We start from the raw sequence: 13,097 nt of genomic DNA on the forward strand, positions 1-13,097 counted from the left end.
TGAGGGGAAAGGGAGAGGGTTTCCAAGCTGAGCCATGCTTTCTCAGGAATTCTGGGAGTTGAAGTCCACCAGTCATAAAAGAGCCAAGGTTGCCTACCCCTGGCCTAGGCTATGCAAGCTCCACTGTGACTCCATGTATACATTTACGAATGAGGTGGTCCCACTTGTCTCTCTGCTGCAGTCACCTGTGTGGATGAATGTCTGTAAAATGCGGTAAATTAACTGATAACGATAGCTCTGGTTCACATTCCGTAAAGAAGACAAGATGGGGGTTCTTTTGAGGCTGATGTCGTCCATCAACGAAAAAGTGATCATGCCATTTTCCCATCACCCAAAACAGCTTTTTGATTCTTCCGTGCCTTGCATGTCTGATGTACTTTTTTTCCTCTCGGGGGAAAAAAAAAAGGCGTGAAGAAACTGCTTCCTCCTAAATTGCCGAAAGTTGTAAACTTCCAAGTTTGTGTAAAGTTGTAACGTTCTGTGAGACTCTTACAAGAGAAGGCCCACTTAAAAGCCACAGGACTCCTGCTTTCATGTGGAAGGGCAACAGGTGTCATCTTGGCAACAAGAGGCCAGGATTCCTTTAGTCCAGGGGTAGGCAACCTTGGCTCTTTTTTATTATTATTATTATTATTATTATTATTATTATTATTATTATTATTATTATTATTATTATTATTATTATTATTATTATTATTATTATTATTATTATTATTATTATTTTAATTCCATTTATATCCCGCCCTTCTCCGAAGACTCAGGGCGGCTTACAAACTTAGCTTATGACTCGTGGACTTCAACTCCCACAATTCCTAAGCCAGCCACACTGAGGGGAAAGGGAAAGGTTTCCAAGCTGAGCCATGCTGTCTCAGGAATGCTGGGAGTTGAAGTTCACGCGTCATAAAAGAGCCAAGGTTGCCTACCCCTGCTTTAGTACAAGTAAATGTGTTCGGTCAGGCAAGAGGTAATGAACTCTTGTTGTATTTTCCTGTTTCCGCTCAGGGCACTTACATCTACTTTGACTACGAGAAATGGGGCCAGCGCAAAAAGGAGGGTTTCACCTTTGAATACCGCTACCTGGAAGACCGGGACCTGCAGTGATGCCCTGGGGCCAGCAGGGGGTGCCAAGTTTTCCTTCCAGAGACAGCTGTGGTGGTGTGCTGGGGGCGGCGGCAAAGGAAGACCCACCTACCCCTCACCTCTCTTTCATCTTCCCGCCCCCCACACAGATCACAAGCGGGGTGGGAGGGGGCAAGCCGCACGTTAAAAACACAAACAAAAAAACAAATGCATGCAAGTTTTAAAAATGACCGCAGGACGGAGGAGGAGGGGCAGCGGCAGTGGCAGGCTTCTCCTCTGCCTTTTCCTTGCTCTCTTCTGCCTGTGAAGAGGTCAGAAAATGGGGAAACGCCCTTCGTGGGCAACCAGGTTTGGGCGCCGGAATGGAGATTAAAAGGAAAAAAAAGAGAAAAAAAGAATTTGAGAATCCCAACCAAAAGAGTGACTTCCCCCATTCTCCATTTTGTGTGTGTGTGTGTGTGTGTGTGTGTGTGTGTGTGTGTGTGTGTGTGTGTGTTCTGCCCCGTACCTATTGGCAGCAAACACAAAAACACCCAACCGCCCTTTTGCCAGCCCTCCCCAGATTTTTGGGTGCAAACTCCGTCCCCCCGGTTTGGCTATCATCAGATGCCCAACGTGACCTTGACAATGTCAGGTCCCATGAACCTTATATGGTGACCGTTCTCCGACCCCCTCGTCCACTCGCCATTGCTGAAAATGGCACATTGGCAAAATAATAATAATAGGATTGCAAATTTGGGAGCGTCGGCCTCAGGTTACAAAGGCCTCCCGGTCACCACGGAAATTCGGGTGGACTGGCCCCTCTCAGCTTTTGGCTGCCATAATTTTGACTTGCTTTTTCTGCAAGTTGTAAGGAGACTACCCTAAAGGCCATCTACACTCATCCTGCCATTAGTTGTCCTAATTTGGAAGAGTCCCTTTCCTGACTGGAACAATGACGTTAGGGATTCTCCCCCATTCCCAACGCTGCTGCTTCTCCTTTCCAACGTTCCAAAATATTGCCACCGTAAATTTGATAAGAGCTTGTATCTAATCTGCTGCTCCTCCCACAGGAAGACACCCCCCCTCCCCAATATGACTTGCAATGTATTCCTAATTGGAAAGGGTGACATTTGGGAAAACTTGGGGGTGGGGAGGTGGGACTGACCTCTCTTCTCAACCGGCCCCCTAAACTGGAGCATCCTGCCCACGCCGCTGTTAAGATATTTTTTCGTAAGCCTATTTTCATTTTGGAAAATATTTATGAATAAATAGTTTTATATGAGTGTTCTTCTTCTGTTGTACGGGGGAAGGGAGACGAAAACCACCAAACCTTGGCGGGGGGGGGGGGGGAGAAAGGACTCCCTAATCTTTTGGGATATATGAGCTGCAAGTCAGAATGACACAGAATATATCCAAGCCCTGTCTGAAGGCTCCCTCGAATATACAGGTAGTCCTTGACTTATGACCACAGTTGAGACCACTTATGACCACAGATGAGCCCAGCGTTTCCGTTGCTGGTGGTTAGGTGAATTTTGCCTCGTTTGGTGACCTTTCTTGCCACTGTTAAATGAATCACAGCAGTTGTGAAGTTAATAGCGCAGTCGTTAATGAATCCTAACTTTGCTTGTCAAAGGGTCACAAATGGTGGATCACGTGACCCTGGAACCATCATAAATATGAATCAGTTGCCAAAGTTTTGGTTATGTGACCGTGGGAATGCTGCAATGGCCGGCGGTGTGAAAAATGGTCATAAGTCACTTTTTGCAGTGCTGTTGTAACTTCAAATGGTCACTAAATGAGCTGTTGTGAGTCGAGGACTGCCTGTATTGCCTCCAGTGAGCCCATTTAAGGGCTGGAAGCCACAGGTGTGCATGTGGTGTTGATGACCACCTTTCTCTATCAAACCTACTTAGAAGCCTAAACCAAGAAAATTTATTTTTATAAATACGACGAAGTAAATTTCCTTGGCAGGCTTTCCAGCCACGTGCCAGTTTTTGACAGTTTGTAATACTCCAAAATAATACAGCTTATGGCTGATCAGGACGACAATTTAATATATTAAAAGGGAAATGTTTATTTGGATAATGAAGCAGCAGCCAGAGAACAACAATTGAAGCAAATTGTGGCCACTTATTTCACAATCAATCTAGGGGAATCCTGCAGTAATCTGATCACAGACAATAAATCATGACTGTTTCCGGTAGACACAGTGTGCTAAGCTTTTAAGTCGTGAGTTGCAAACCCATCTTTCTCACCGTGGAATAAGCCAATCAAAAGTAGGTGACTATTGTTCAGGAATGTGGCCTTGAGGTTTCAAGTCATGGACGACCTGCACAATCCTATTTTTATATAATTTGGCTAATTAGCACATCGTAACCTTTCCTACCTCACTTAGCCTGCATTACTGTGAAGTGCGCCAGTCTTTCACATCCAGAGAATGTACCTGTAACATTACAACGTGCTCTTATTATAGGGATAAATCTTCACAGTGGTCCAAAATCATTCTCATGCTCATTTCCCTAATGGCAGAAGATCACATACAAAGATGAGCATTGAATTACAACAGCAGGAAACTGGCAATACTAATTTTCTTAACTAACTGGACCACGTACAAAAAATGGAAGAATGATCCGTCCAGGATCTTCCACCATTCGCTCTGGAAGAACTCAAAGTCTATCCCAGGTTTGGTGCTTTTAACCAATACCTTGGTCCATCTCTTAGGGCAGTAAACTAATATTCTGAGACAGATGTACATGGCACTGCCTCAGTTCTCCATACTGCGTGAGCTGGGTTTGCTGCTGCTGCTGCCGCCATTTAAAATTAAATTCAGAATCATCCACGTGGTGCCTTATAAAAACATTTTTTATTTTCCTTCAGGAAAGCTAATAAAGAATTAGGCAGGCAAGTTACTGGATCAGGAAATGGTATCCTTTTATCAATCCAGCTTTTATCTCATTTTCTGGCAATTCAAGGCAAACGGCCAAAATAAGACTGATTAATCGCTTGGCCGATTTTCCTGCTCAATATTGTGTTCCAAGGACTAAAAAATAATTGAGTAAAAGTTGTCCTGGAAGCCATACAACAAGAAATCTTTGGCCTGATTTTGCAGGTTGATGGCCAGGAATTCTATGAAGCAATTTTGGACTGAACATTTTTCATCTGAAGAAAGTGGGTTTGACTAACCAGATTTCCCGCTTTACACCCACTCGGTTCGACTGTCTCTCGCTGCCCTCTTTGCCAGCTGAGGGTTGAACTGTGAATTGTAGCCACGTTTCCTTTCATCCATTTCCTCTTCTTCCTCCCGGTGTGGGCCCATTCCAGATCTCTGGGCAAGAAGAGACTCCGTTCGAGCTCGTTCTGCCTGTTCCCGCTGCAACCTCTCCTGGCGCAGCTGTTCTAGAGAGCGTGAGGTGGAAGAAGCTGGAGGTCTGTAAAGGAAAAGAGAAAATATAGGAAGGAAAGTGAAGAGAGAACGGGACCCAGGAAAGTTCATCAATCCCTTGTTTTTCTAAGTGAGGGGAGGCAAAGATATGGCTTGCCTAAATTGCCTCTCCTCGAAGGGACACGGTGGCTCAGTGGGTTAGGACGCTGAGCTTGTCGATCGGAAGGTCGGCAGTTTGGCGGGTCGAATCCCGAGTGCCACGTAGCAGAGTGAGCGCCTGTTACTTGTCCCAGCTTCTGCCAACCTAGCAGTTCGAAAGCACGTAAAAATGCAAGTAGAAAAATAGGGACCACTACGGTGGGAAGGTAACAGCGTTCCGTGCGCCTTGGGCTTCTAGTCATGCTGGCCACATGACCACGGAGATGTCCTCGGACAAGCTCTGGCTCTTCAGCTTTGAAATGGAGATGAGCACCAGCCCCTAGAGTCGGAAGCGACAAGCACGCATGTGCGGGGGAACCTTTACCTAATGATCAGATGTTTTGGGCTCTCCAGATATGTGCTGAATTTTAGGGAAGAAATTACAAGTTGTAGGAGCCGTGGTGGTAGAGTGGTTAGAATGCAGTATTACAAGCTAACTGCCCATAGCCAGGAGTTCGATCCTGGCAGCGCTCAAAAGTTGACTCAGCCTTTCATCTTTCCAAGGTCGGTAAAATGAGGACTGAGATTGTTGGAGGCAAAATGCCGATATCTGTAAATCGCTTAAGACAGGGCTTTTCAACCAGTGGTACGGGTACCACCTGTGGTACACTGGCACCTGGCAGGTGGTACGTGACCATCCTAGAAAAGTGGTAGCGGGGGAGGGGAACGAGCAGAACCGGTGGCAGCATCACACAAGCCTGAGCGAGAGACGGCTGGAGTTGCAGGGCTGTCAGGGCTCAGCGGAAGCATCAGGATCAGCGCTTCTTCGGGGCTGTCAGGGCTCAGTGGAAGTGCCAGGATTAGCGCTAGGCTCCAGCTGGAGCTCAGCGCTGATCCTGGCACTTCTGCTGAGCCTAGAAGAAGTGCCAATCAGCTGGAATGTTGCAGCATCTCCAGAGTCTTGTGATTTACATTCAGATGTGACGGTTACAGTGTCCCAGGGTCATGTGAAGTGACCAAAATCTGCTGCAACCGCCCAGCAGACCGGGGGGGGGCAAAATAAAAACCAAACACCCCCCCAACTCCACCCCCGCTGCCAATCCTCAACAGAAATGCTGACAACAATGAAAACCTCGGACAGGAGGAAGAGTGCCGCCGGGCGGGCAGGCAGGCAGGTGTCTTGCTCGGCTGTGGCTTGGGGGGGGTACTTTTTTCAGTGCCATTGTAACTTCAAACAGTCACTAAGCGAACTCTTGTAAGTCAAGGACTACCTGTGCTTCATCACTTTTTTTTTTGTTCATCAAGTTTTTGACACCTTGCTGGGCGACTGGTGGTACTCGGATGTTGCCATATCCTAAAAGTGGTACAATGGGTGAAAAGGTTGAAAAGCCCTGGCTTAAAAGAGTGCTGTAAGGCAGTATATGCTATGTAAGTGCTATTGCTAGTCCTTGACGTACAACCATTCGTTTAGTGACTACTTGAAGTTACAGTGCCATGGTCACTTGTTCAAAATTTGGATGCTTGACAAGTGGCATGCCTCACACCTCCCAAAGTCATGTGATCACCATTTATAACCTTCCCAGCTAGCTTCTGACAAGCAAAGTCAATGGGGGGAGCCAGATTTGCTTAAGGACTGTGGCAAAAAGATCATTAAATGGGATACAACTCGCTTAACTCTCTTGCTTTAGCAATGGAAATTTTGGGCTCCACTGTTGTCGCGGACTACCTGTATAGCTGCTTTTGTTTTCCTAAAGGCCCAGTTCAAACGAGCAGATAATATAATGTCAGGCATAGAAAATGAAGTCCTGGAGCATTAGAATGGCTGTTCTTTTAATCGGCTTAACTCCAACACAGCTGATACCGTCGCGCCCTGTGATTCTATAACGGCTACACATAGCTGGCTTTATTCAAGACAAGTATTTATTTATTTTTATTTTTATTCCATTTATATCCCGCCCTTCTCCGAAGACTCGGGGCGGCTTACAATTTAAGCACAAACCAATGTGCTTAGCAGTAGCCTTCATTCTATGTATATGCCTGCTTATTAGGGCTTTCATACACCCCCCAAGCGGCATTATTACAAAGTCAGCTTAATTGCCCCCAACAATCTGGGTCCTCATTTTACCTACCTCGGAAGGATGGAAGGCTGAGTCAACCTTGAGCCTGATGGGATGCGAACCTGCACTAATTGCAGGCAGCTGGTGTTACTTAAGGAGGCATTAGCCCACTGCTCCACCAAGGCTCTTAAGTAAAAGATGCATCCCAATAAAACACCTAAAACACTGGGCTCACAAAGGTAGCTTGAGAGCTATATACAAAATCTGACCTAATCCTCCAACACCAGTAGGCCCACCGTTCTATATTCTGCTTTCCAGAGTGAGATCTCTTCCAACAACATCAGGAAAAAAAACACACACAAAAAAACCAACCATCCAGATTCCCTAAATATTAACCTTAGTTTTGTTTCTTGCAGGTTGATATTCTATTCTGCGCCAAGCAAGGGCTTCAGTTTAGAATCAGCTCAGTTTCTGCCTGCTTCTTCTCCAAAAGTCAAAGCTATCTGGCAAAGGAAGAGCAGTTGACTCGTGGGTGCTCTTAAAAAAAAAAAAAAAAACCTCCATCACGGTCCCCGAACAGCCATTTCCTGCTTGATATTGGCAATTTTCCCCGAGTGCGCAACAAAAAGGATACCCACCTAACTGCTAGCTTTCCTTTGCTTTCTTTGTGCTTGGGTTTTCCTTTTTCTTTCTTTTCTTCCTTTTGATGAGAGCACTTCTTCTTGTATAAATATTTCCCCATCTCAGCCAGGGGGTCCAGCCTTCCCTTAAGTTTCTCATCCTTGGCAACGGCTTTGTTCCGATCTGGCAGCTCGTGGTACCAGGGAATAGAGGTCTGAGATTCTGCTGAACTTTGGCCCAAGTAAGTCAGGATGCCTAGAGCTTTTTCCTTTCGTTCCTGTAAGGAATCAAAAGCCAAGGAAATTAGTCATGCTATCTATCCATCCATCCATCCATCCATCCATCCATCCATCCATCCATCTTTATGGGCACACTCTGGTGATCCAAGTATATAATTCTCTCCAAAGAAGTATTGCCCTATTCTTCTTCTCTAAAGCAAACTGCTTATCGTGGATTCAGTGGACTCCTTGGGATCCAATGTAGAATATAATTAATTGATTATGATCCCTCCCTTCTCCTGACAGGTTTTAGTTAACAGTAACCAATAGGCATTGGGCTACTCTGGTTTAAGGTACAAGCACCTGATTATTTAGGATACAAAATTTAGCTGAAGTTGTCTGAAGGTTGAATCATGGTAACAGGACTATTTTTATTATTATTAGTGTGAAATAGCAGTGTTCCAATATCTCAGGGGCTGCCACAAAGAAGAGGGAGTCAAGCTGTTCTCCAAAGCACCCAAAGGCAGGACAAGAAGCAACGGATGGAAATTAACCAAAGAGAGAAGCAACCTGGAACTAAGGAGAAACTTCCTGACAGTTAGAACAATTAACCAGCGGAACAATCTGCCTCCAGAAGCGGTGAATGCTCCAACACTGGAAGTTTTTAAGAAGAGACTGGACAGCCATTTGCCCAAAATGGTATAGGGCAGTGATGGCGAACCTTTTAGAGACTGAGTGCCCAAACTGCAACCCAAAACTCACTTATGTATCGTCGGGTGCCGGGTGGGCGTGGCCCATTGGGTGGGCGTGGCTGTGGTGGTAATGGCAGACTGGCTGGGACTAAAAAGTTCAATCAATCAATTCCAACTTTGTGAGATCTTTTTTTTTTCCCACGAGAAGTTGAAATTGATTGATTGATTGAACCTTTTTTTTTCCCCACACGGCGGCGGAGGCCTAAAGGGAAAAGGTTTTATAAAACCTAGCTGAAGGCGTAGGCCTGGGGCGACGGCACGCGTGCCCACAGAGAGGGCTCTGTGTGCCACCTGTGGCACACGTGCCATAGGTTTGCCACCACGGGTATAGGGTTTCCTGCCTGAGCAGGGGGTTGGACTAGATGACCTCCAAGGTCCTTTCCAACTTTACTATTATGAATTATGATTTCACTGCTCCTCCAAGCCGCTTCATCAGTCAGAGCAAGCTAGTTCGGCAGAGAGTCATTGAAATGTACCAACTCTTGCCACAATCTCAGGGCTTCCTCTCCAAAATGTGTTGCGATATGTCAGTGAAAACTCTCAGTCATCCAGACAAAGGTGTCCAAAAGTTGAATCCAGTTGCCGTGTTTCAACTTGCAGACACCTTTGCTTGGATGACTGAGAGTTTTCATCGACATATTAGCCTGAAGTTGTTTAGATTGTCAGGAAGGAAGAACACATTCAGTGTAAAAAAAAACCCTGCTAAATCAGGATTCTATTTACCAACAAGCAGATTTATTTAACATATTTAAAAGGCCTAAATATTAATGCTACTGTCCATTCTTCGTCCTCAGAACCCATAAACAGGAGCCTGCCTATCTCAAAGTTCTCGGTGCCCAAGTAGGTAAACTAGAGAAAACAGAATTTTGGCAAACTCCAATCTTACGCCCCACCATTACCTTTTCCTGCTTCTTCTCCTCCTCGTATTCTTTGTTGCCAACCTCTTGCAACCCCTGAAAGAGGTTAAGATGTCCTGAGGGCTTTTCTGAATCCAAAGAAACAAGGTCTGAGCCACTCTTATCACCTCCTGGAGCCGACAGACGTGCTTTCTTCCGTAACAATTCAGTCCGGGCCTAGAATCAAAGGCAGATATCTGTCCAAGGCTCATATTTAGGTCAATGCTTCTATTTGTCCAAGACAACATCCTAAATAGCGTGGAAGCCTCTGTGTGTTTCAAGTCAAGAGCAAGTAAGATCGTAATAAAAACAAATCTAACACATTTGAGCCATAGAGTCTAAATTTAATTATTGTGTTTAAGTAAAAGGTGGATAAAGCAGCTATCCTCTAAATTAGACTCCTCCCCAGACTAATATAAGGTAAAGGTAAAGGTTCCCCTGCACATGCGTGCTAGTCGTTTCCGACTCTAGGGGCCGGTGCTCATCTCCGTTTCAAAGCCGAAGAGCCAGCGCTTGTCCGAGGACGTCTCCGTGGTCATGTGGCCGGCATGACTAGACGCCAAAGGCGCACGGAACGCTGTTACCTTCCCACGGGAGTGGTCCCTATTTTTCTACTTGCATTTTTAGGTGCTTTCGAACTGCTAGGTTGGCAGAAGCTGGGACGAGTAACAGGCGCTCACTGTTATGCGGCACTGAGGATTCGACCCGCCAAACTGCCGACCTTCTGATCGACAAGCTCAGTGTCCTAACCCACTGAGCCACAACATCCCTCCTCAGACTAATAGGACTACAATAATACAATCAAGGACACAAATAATGGCAGATCCTTGATTTTGAAGATGTTCCTTATCATCTTGTAACATTATTCTCTATGTATCAAGAATCGCTTTTCCAACTTTTTAATTTCTCACATCTATTTAATTTACTGCATGATAATTGACTTCCTGTTGTAGTAAGGATAAATCGTTTCAATTCAGGATATAGACTGTGTCATTAAAGGCAAAGAAAAAAATATTAAAAGAGTCTTAATGTAGGAGAAGTCCAGAAAAAGGCACTTTAATAAATGATGCAGCGCTAGTAGTTCCCTCCATATTAACATGCCTCAGATGAAAGGAAACAGCAGTGGGATCCTCCAGCTTTAGAAAAATAACAAAAATAGTCCTGACACCTTGTCAGTTTTCTTCTTTCCTCCACTGACTTAATAACAGCAGCAGATACCCTGATTTCAATCAAATCCCAGACTAAGTAAAATCAATTTTGGCAAAGAATTTAGTTCCTCGGTTTAAAACTAGGGCCTTTCAGACTGGCTTTTCTTAAATCAGCCTTTTCTCAAATTTAATCCATTCAGGCCAGATGTATAGAAGAATCCCAGCTACTGAATGGTGTTTCACATTCACAATTAGCTACCAATTATAACCTAGGATAAAACTGCTGTCTTTCATAAAACTCCAAAGACCTGGCATTGTGTTCCGAGTCTGGAGCTCCAAGTGTGCCAAGTGATCGGTCTTCTGCATCGTTGGAATTGTCAAAGTACAACCATGTATACATTGAGATTGGCTGAGCCTCCCTTCGTGCCCCACCACCACCACAATTCAAGGTGACAACAAACCCACCATCTTGTTACACCATGTGAGCTAACTGCACAACACACCGGCCTCGCAAGTCAATCATACATAAAATTATAAAATTATTTCCCGTTCAAGAGCCTGACAGCCCATGGACAGAAGCTGTTCTTCAGCCTGTTGGTACGGCTGGCTGTTGATTTTCTTAGCTGCTGTGTATTTTGGCTTGTGTGTGTGTGTACTGTTTTAATTTTATCACTGACCCACACTCAGAGTCATTGTTGAGATGGACAGTTATGTAAATTGAATCATTAGATAAATAAAACTATATCAGGCTTTTCAACAGATGGCACACATCATTAGAATATCTTCCCAGCAGAAATGTAAAGAAATCTCAACCTTGGAGACACCTCAGAGGCTCAAGTCATCTTTCTGATTTGTTTAAATGCATTCCTTTTAACTGAGGATGCTTCTGTATTACAGAATAGGGAAAATCTGAACAAGGAGGCAGGCAGTTTGATTCTGACAACAATGGAATTTAACTGTTGTCAAAACCAAACTGCCTGCCACCTTCTTCAGGTTTTTTTCTAAAAGTCTGCATAAAATTCAGGTTTGGCTTGGTTTCTTTATTAATACATGCAGGGAGATGAATGGAGGATCATTCTGTATGCAGAATGCACAAGGAGACAGAACGTTTAGATCCCATATAAAGCTTTTTCTCTAAATGTACTCAAAGAGTTATTTTGACCTCACTTCCTCGCTAGGGAGTTAGTTCTGTCCATTTGGAAGCACTTAACTTTTATGGATTTAATTAGATGCATGTACTAAAGCAGGGGTCTTCAAACTTGGCCCTTTTATGACTTGTGGACTTCAACTCCCAGAATTCCTCAGCCAGCCACGCTGGCTGAGGAGTTCTGGGAGTTGAAGTCCACAAGCCATAAAAGGGCCACTTTTGAAGACCCTTGCATTATAACATTCTGGTCAAATAGCTGTCCAGTTTGTTTTTGATTTATTTATTCAACTTATATGCTGCCCGTCTAGCATTATCTTGAAGTATTGCTGATTAAGATGACAAAGGTGTATTCTGGTAGACATTTCTTGTCTTTCACTGGCTGTTCTGAAATCCGTTTCACGAGGAAGAACTTGTCCTGACCCTCCTGAGAGAAAGGGAACATTGAAAGCAATGAAGTCTCTCTCACGATTCGAGAGTGGATGAAGCAGCTAAGAGTACATAGACAACCACAGAGATATGGATGAGCCTGAGGTGTGTGGGGGGGAAGGGGGCTTCCCCTTTCTGAGGTATACCCACCTGGGTTTGAGTGGGGCATCAGCCACAGCCTAGGGTAGAGGGGCAAGATGGCAATTGTCATCCATGAAACTCATAACACAGGGGTCTTCAAACTTGGCCCTTTTGTGACTTGTGGACTTCAACTCCCAGAATTCCTCAGCCAGGCACGCTGGCTGAGGAATTCTGGGAGTTGAAGTCCACAAGTCATAAAAGGGCCAAGTTTGAAGACCCCTGTACTAAAGTATTACCACAACCGCAAATTCGACTTAAAAAGAAATAAATTTGACATTCATTTCCCTCCCAGAACTGAGAGATTTCCTCCAGAAAAACCAGATGGACAGAAGCCGCATGCGCAGTGCGACTTGGAATACAGCGCACGCGCGATAATTCCCAACCATAAAAGTGCGCTCCTCTTTGCGCATGCCCTTTCATGACTATTTACCTCCTGTTCAGCTAAGAGGACTCGGGCCTCCCTCTTTTGTCGCTGTACTTCAGCCTCCGCTTCGTCCCGTCGTACGCGAGCCACATTGTCTTTGTTGCGGACGTGCCACGACTTCTTAGGAAGAATATTCATCCCCGCAGCTTATGACAACGCTAAAATCTCCACAAATGTCCTCCGTTTCCTGAATCGTTCTTCACCGGCTGCCATCGAGCTCCGCCCCCTTGCCGTATTTAGGGGCGTTACCGTTGTCTACGTACCGTACTGCATCCAGTCATGTTTGCTTGCACGACCGTTGATCCGGAGCTGCTATTTGATTGGTTTGGACCAGTGTCCTTCAAACTTGGCCACTTGCTGGCTGGAGAATTCTGGGAAATGAAGTCCACACACATGTTAAAAAGTGGCCTGGTTTGGAAAACCGTTGGTTTGGATTGACCGTACTAAGAGTTGGGAATGACGTTTGTTGAATGCTGAAAAAATCTGTGGTTGTGAGTGGTGGTTGCTTTTTAAAACACACTTTACCATTTCTCCCTACATGCTAGATTATTTATTTATTTATTTATTTATTTATTTATTTATTTATTTATTTATTATATTTTTAGACCGCCCTTCTCCCAAAGGACTCAGGGCGGTGTACAGGGCAATAAATATAAAAAAGCGGAATATAAAAGTTAAAAAAACA

The 13,097-nt window shown here is 44.8% G+C and overlaps 2 protein-coding genes across 5 annotated transcripts in view; one reads left to right on the top strand and one right to left on the bottom strand.

Annotated features, from left to right (window-relative positions):
- CNOT3 (CCR4-NOT transcription complex subunit 3) overlaps window positions 1-2,345 on the top strand; it is a 41,646-nt gene extending 39,301 nt beyond the window's left edge. The window contains exon 19 of the mRNA XM_083377224.1: window positions 1,003-2,345. Coding sequence (XP_083233350.1) covers window positions 1,003-1,101 — 99 coding nt within the window. The 3' untranslated portion in view covers window positions 1,102-2,345. The remainder of the gene's footprint in view (window positions 1-1,002) is intronic.
- On the bottom strand, window positions 1,286-12,656 carry LENG1 (leukocyte receptor cluster member 1). 4 transcript variants are annotated; one of them, XR_014494199.1, is made up of 6 exons: window positions 12,419-12,656; window positions 9,130-9,303; window positions 7,278-7,537; window positions 4,246-4,490; window positions 3,449-3,505; window positions 1,286-1,381 (listed from the first exon to the last, which is right to left on the bottom strand). XR_014494199.1 is itself a non-coding variant. In XM_083377230.1 (6 exons), exons 1-4 carry the CDS (start codon window positions 12,548-12,550, stop codon window positions 4,259-4,261), a joined length of 798 nt encoding a protein of 265 aa, XP_083233356.1. In that variant the 5' UTR covers window positions 12,551-12,656; the 3' UTR covers window positions 1,286-1,381; window positions 3,449-3,483; window positions 4,246-4,258. The 4 variants fall into 4 exon arrangements, 3 of the variants coding, with proteins under 3 accessions (XP_083233356.1, XP_083233357.1, XP_083233358.1); XM_083377230.1 differs by having other exon boundaries at window positions 3,449-3,483; XM_083377231.1 differs by lacking the exon at window positions 3,449-3,505.
- Between the last annotated feature and the right edge of the window lie 441 nt (window positions 12,657-13,097).

This window comes from Vipera ursinii (genome assembly GCF_947247035.1).
Source record: "Vipera ursinii genome assembly, chromosome: Z".
NCBI lineage: Eukaryota > Metazoa > Chordata > Lepidosauria > Squamata > Viperidae > Vipera > Vipera ursinii.

Bases quoted from the DNA above. Each gene is read 5' to 3' on its own strand.
- LENG1 (XM_083377231.1), bottom strand. From the start codon at position 12,550: ATGAATATTCTTCCTAAGAAGTCGTGGCACGTCCGCAACAAAGACAAT. The intron at 9,304-12,418 runs GTAAATAGTCAT...CTTTGATTCTAG, and splicing joins TCCTCTTAGCTGAACAGGAG to GCCCGGACTGAATTGTTACG. The intron at 4,491-7,277 runs GTGGGTATCCTT...TTTCCTTTACAG, and splicing joins AAAGGAAAGCTAGCAGTTAG to ACCTCCAGCTTCTTCCACCT.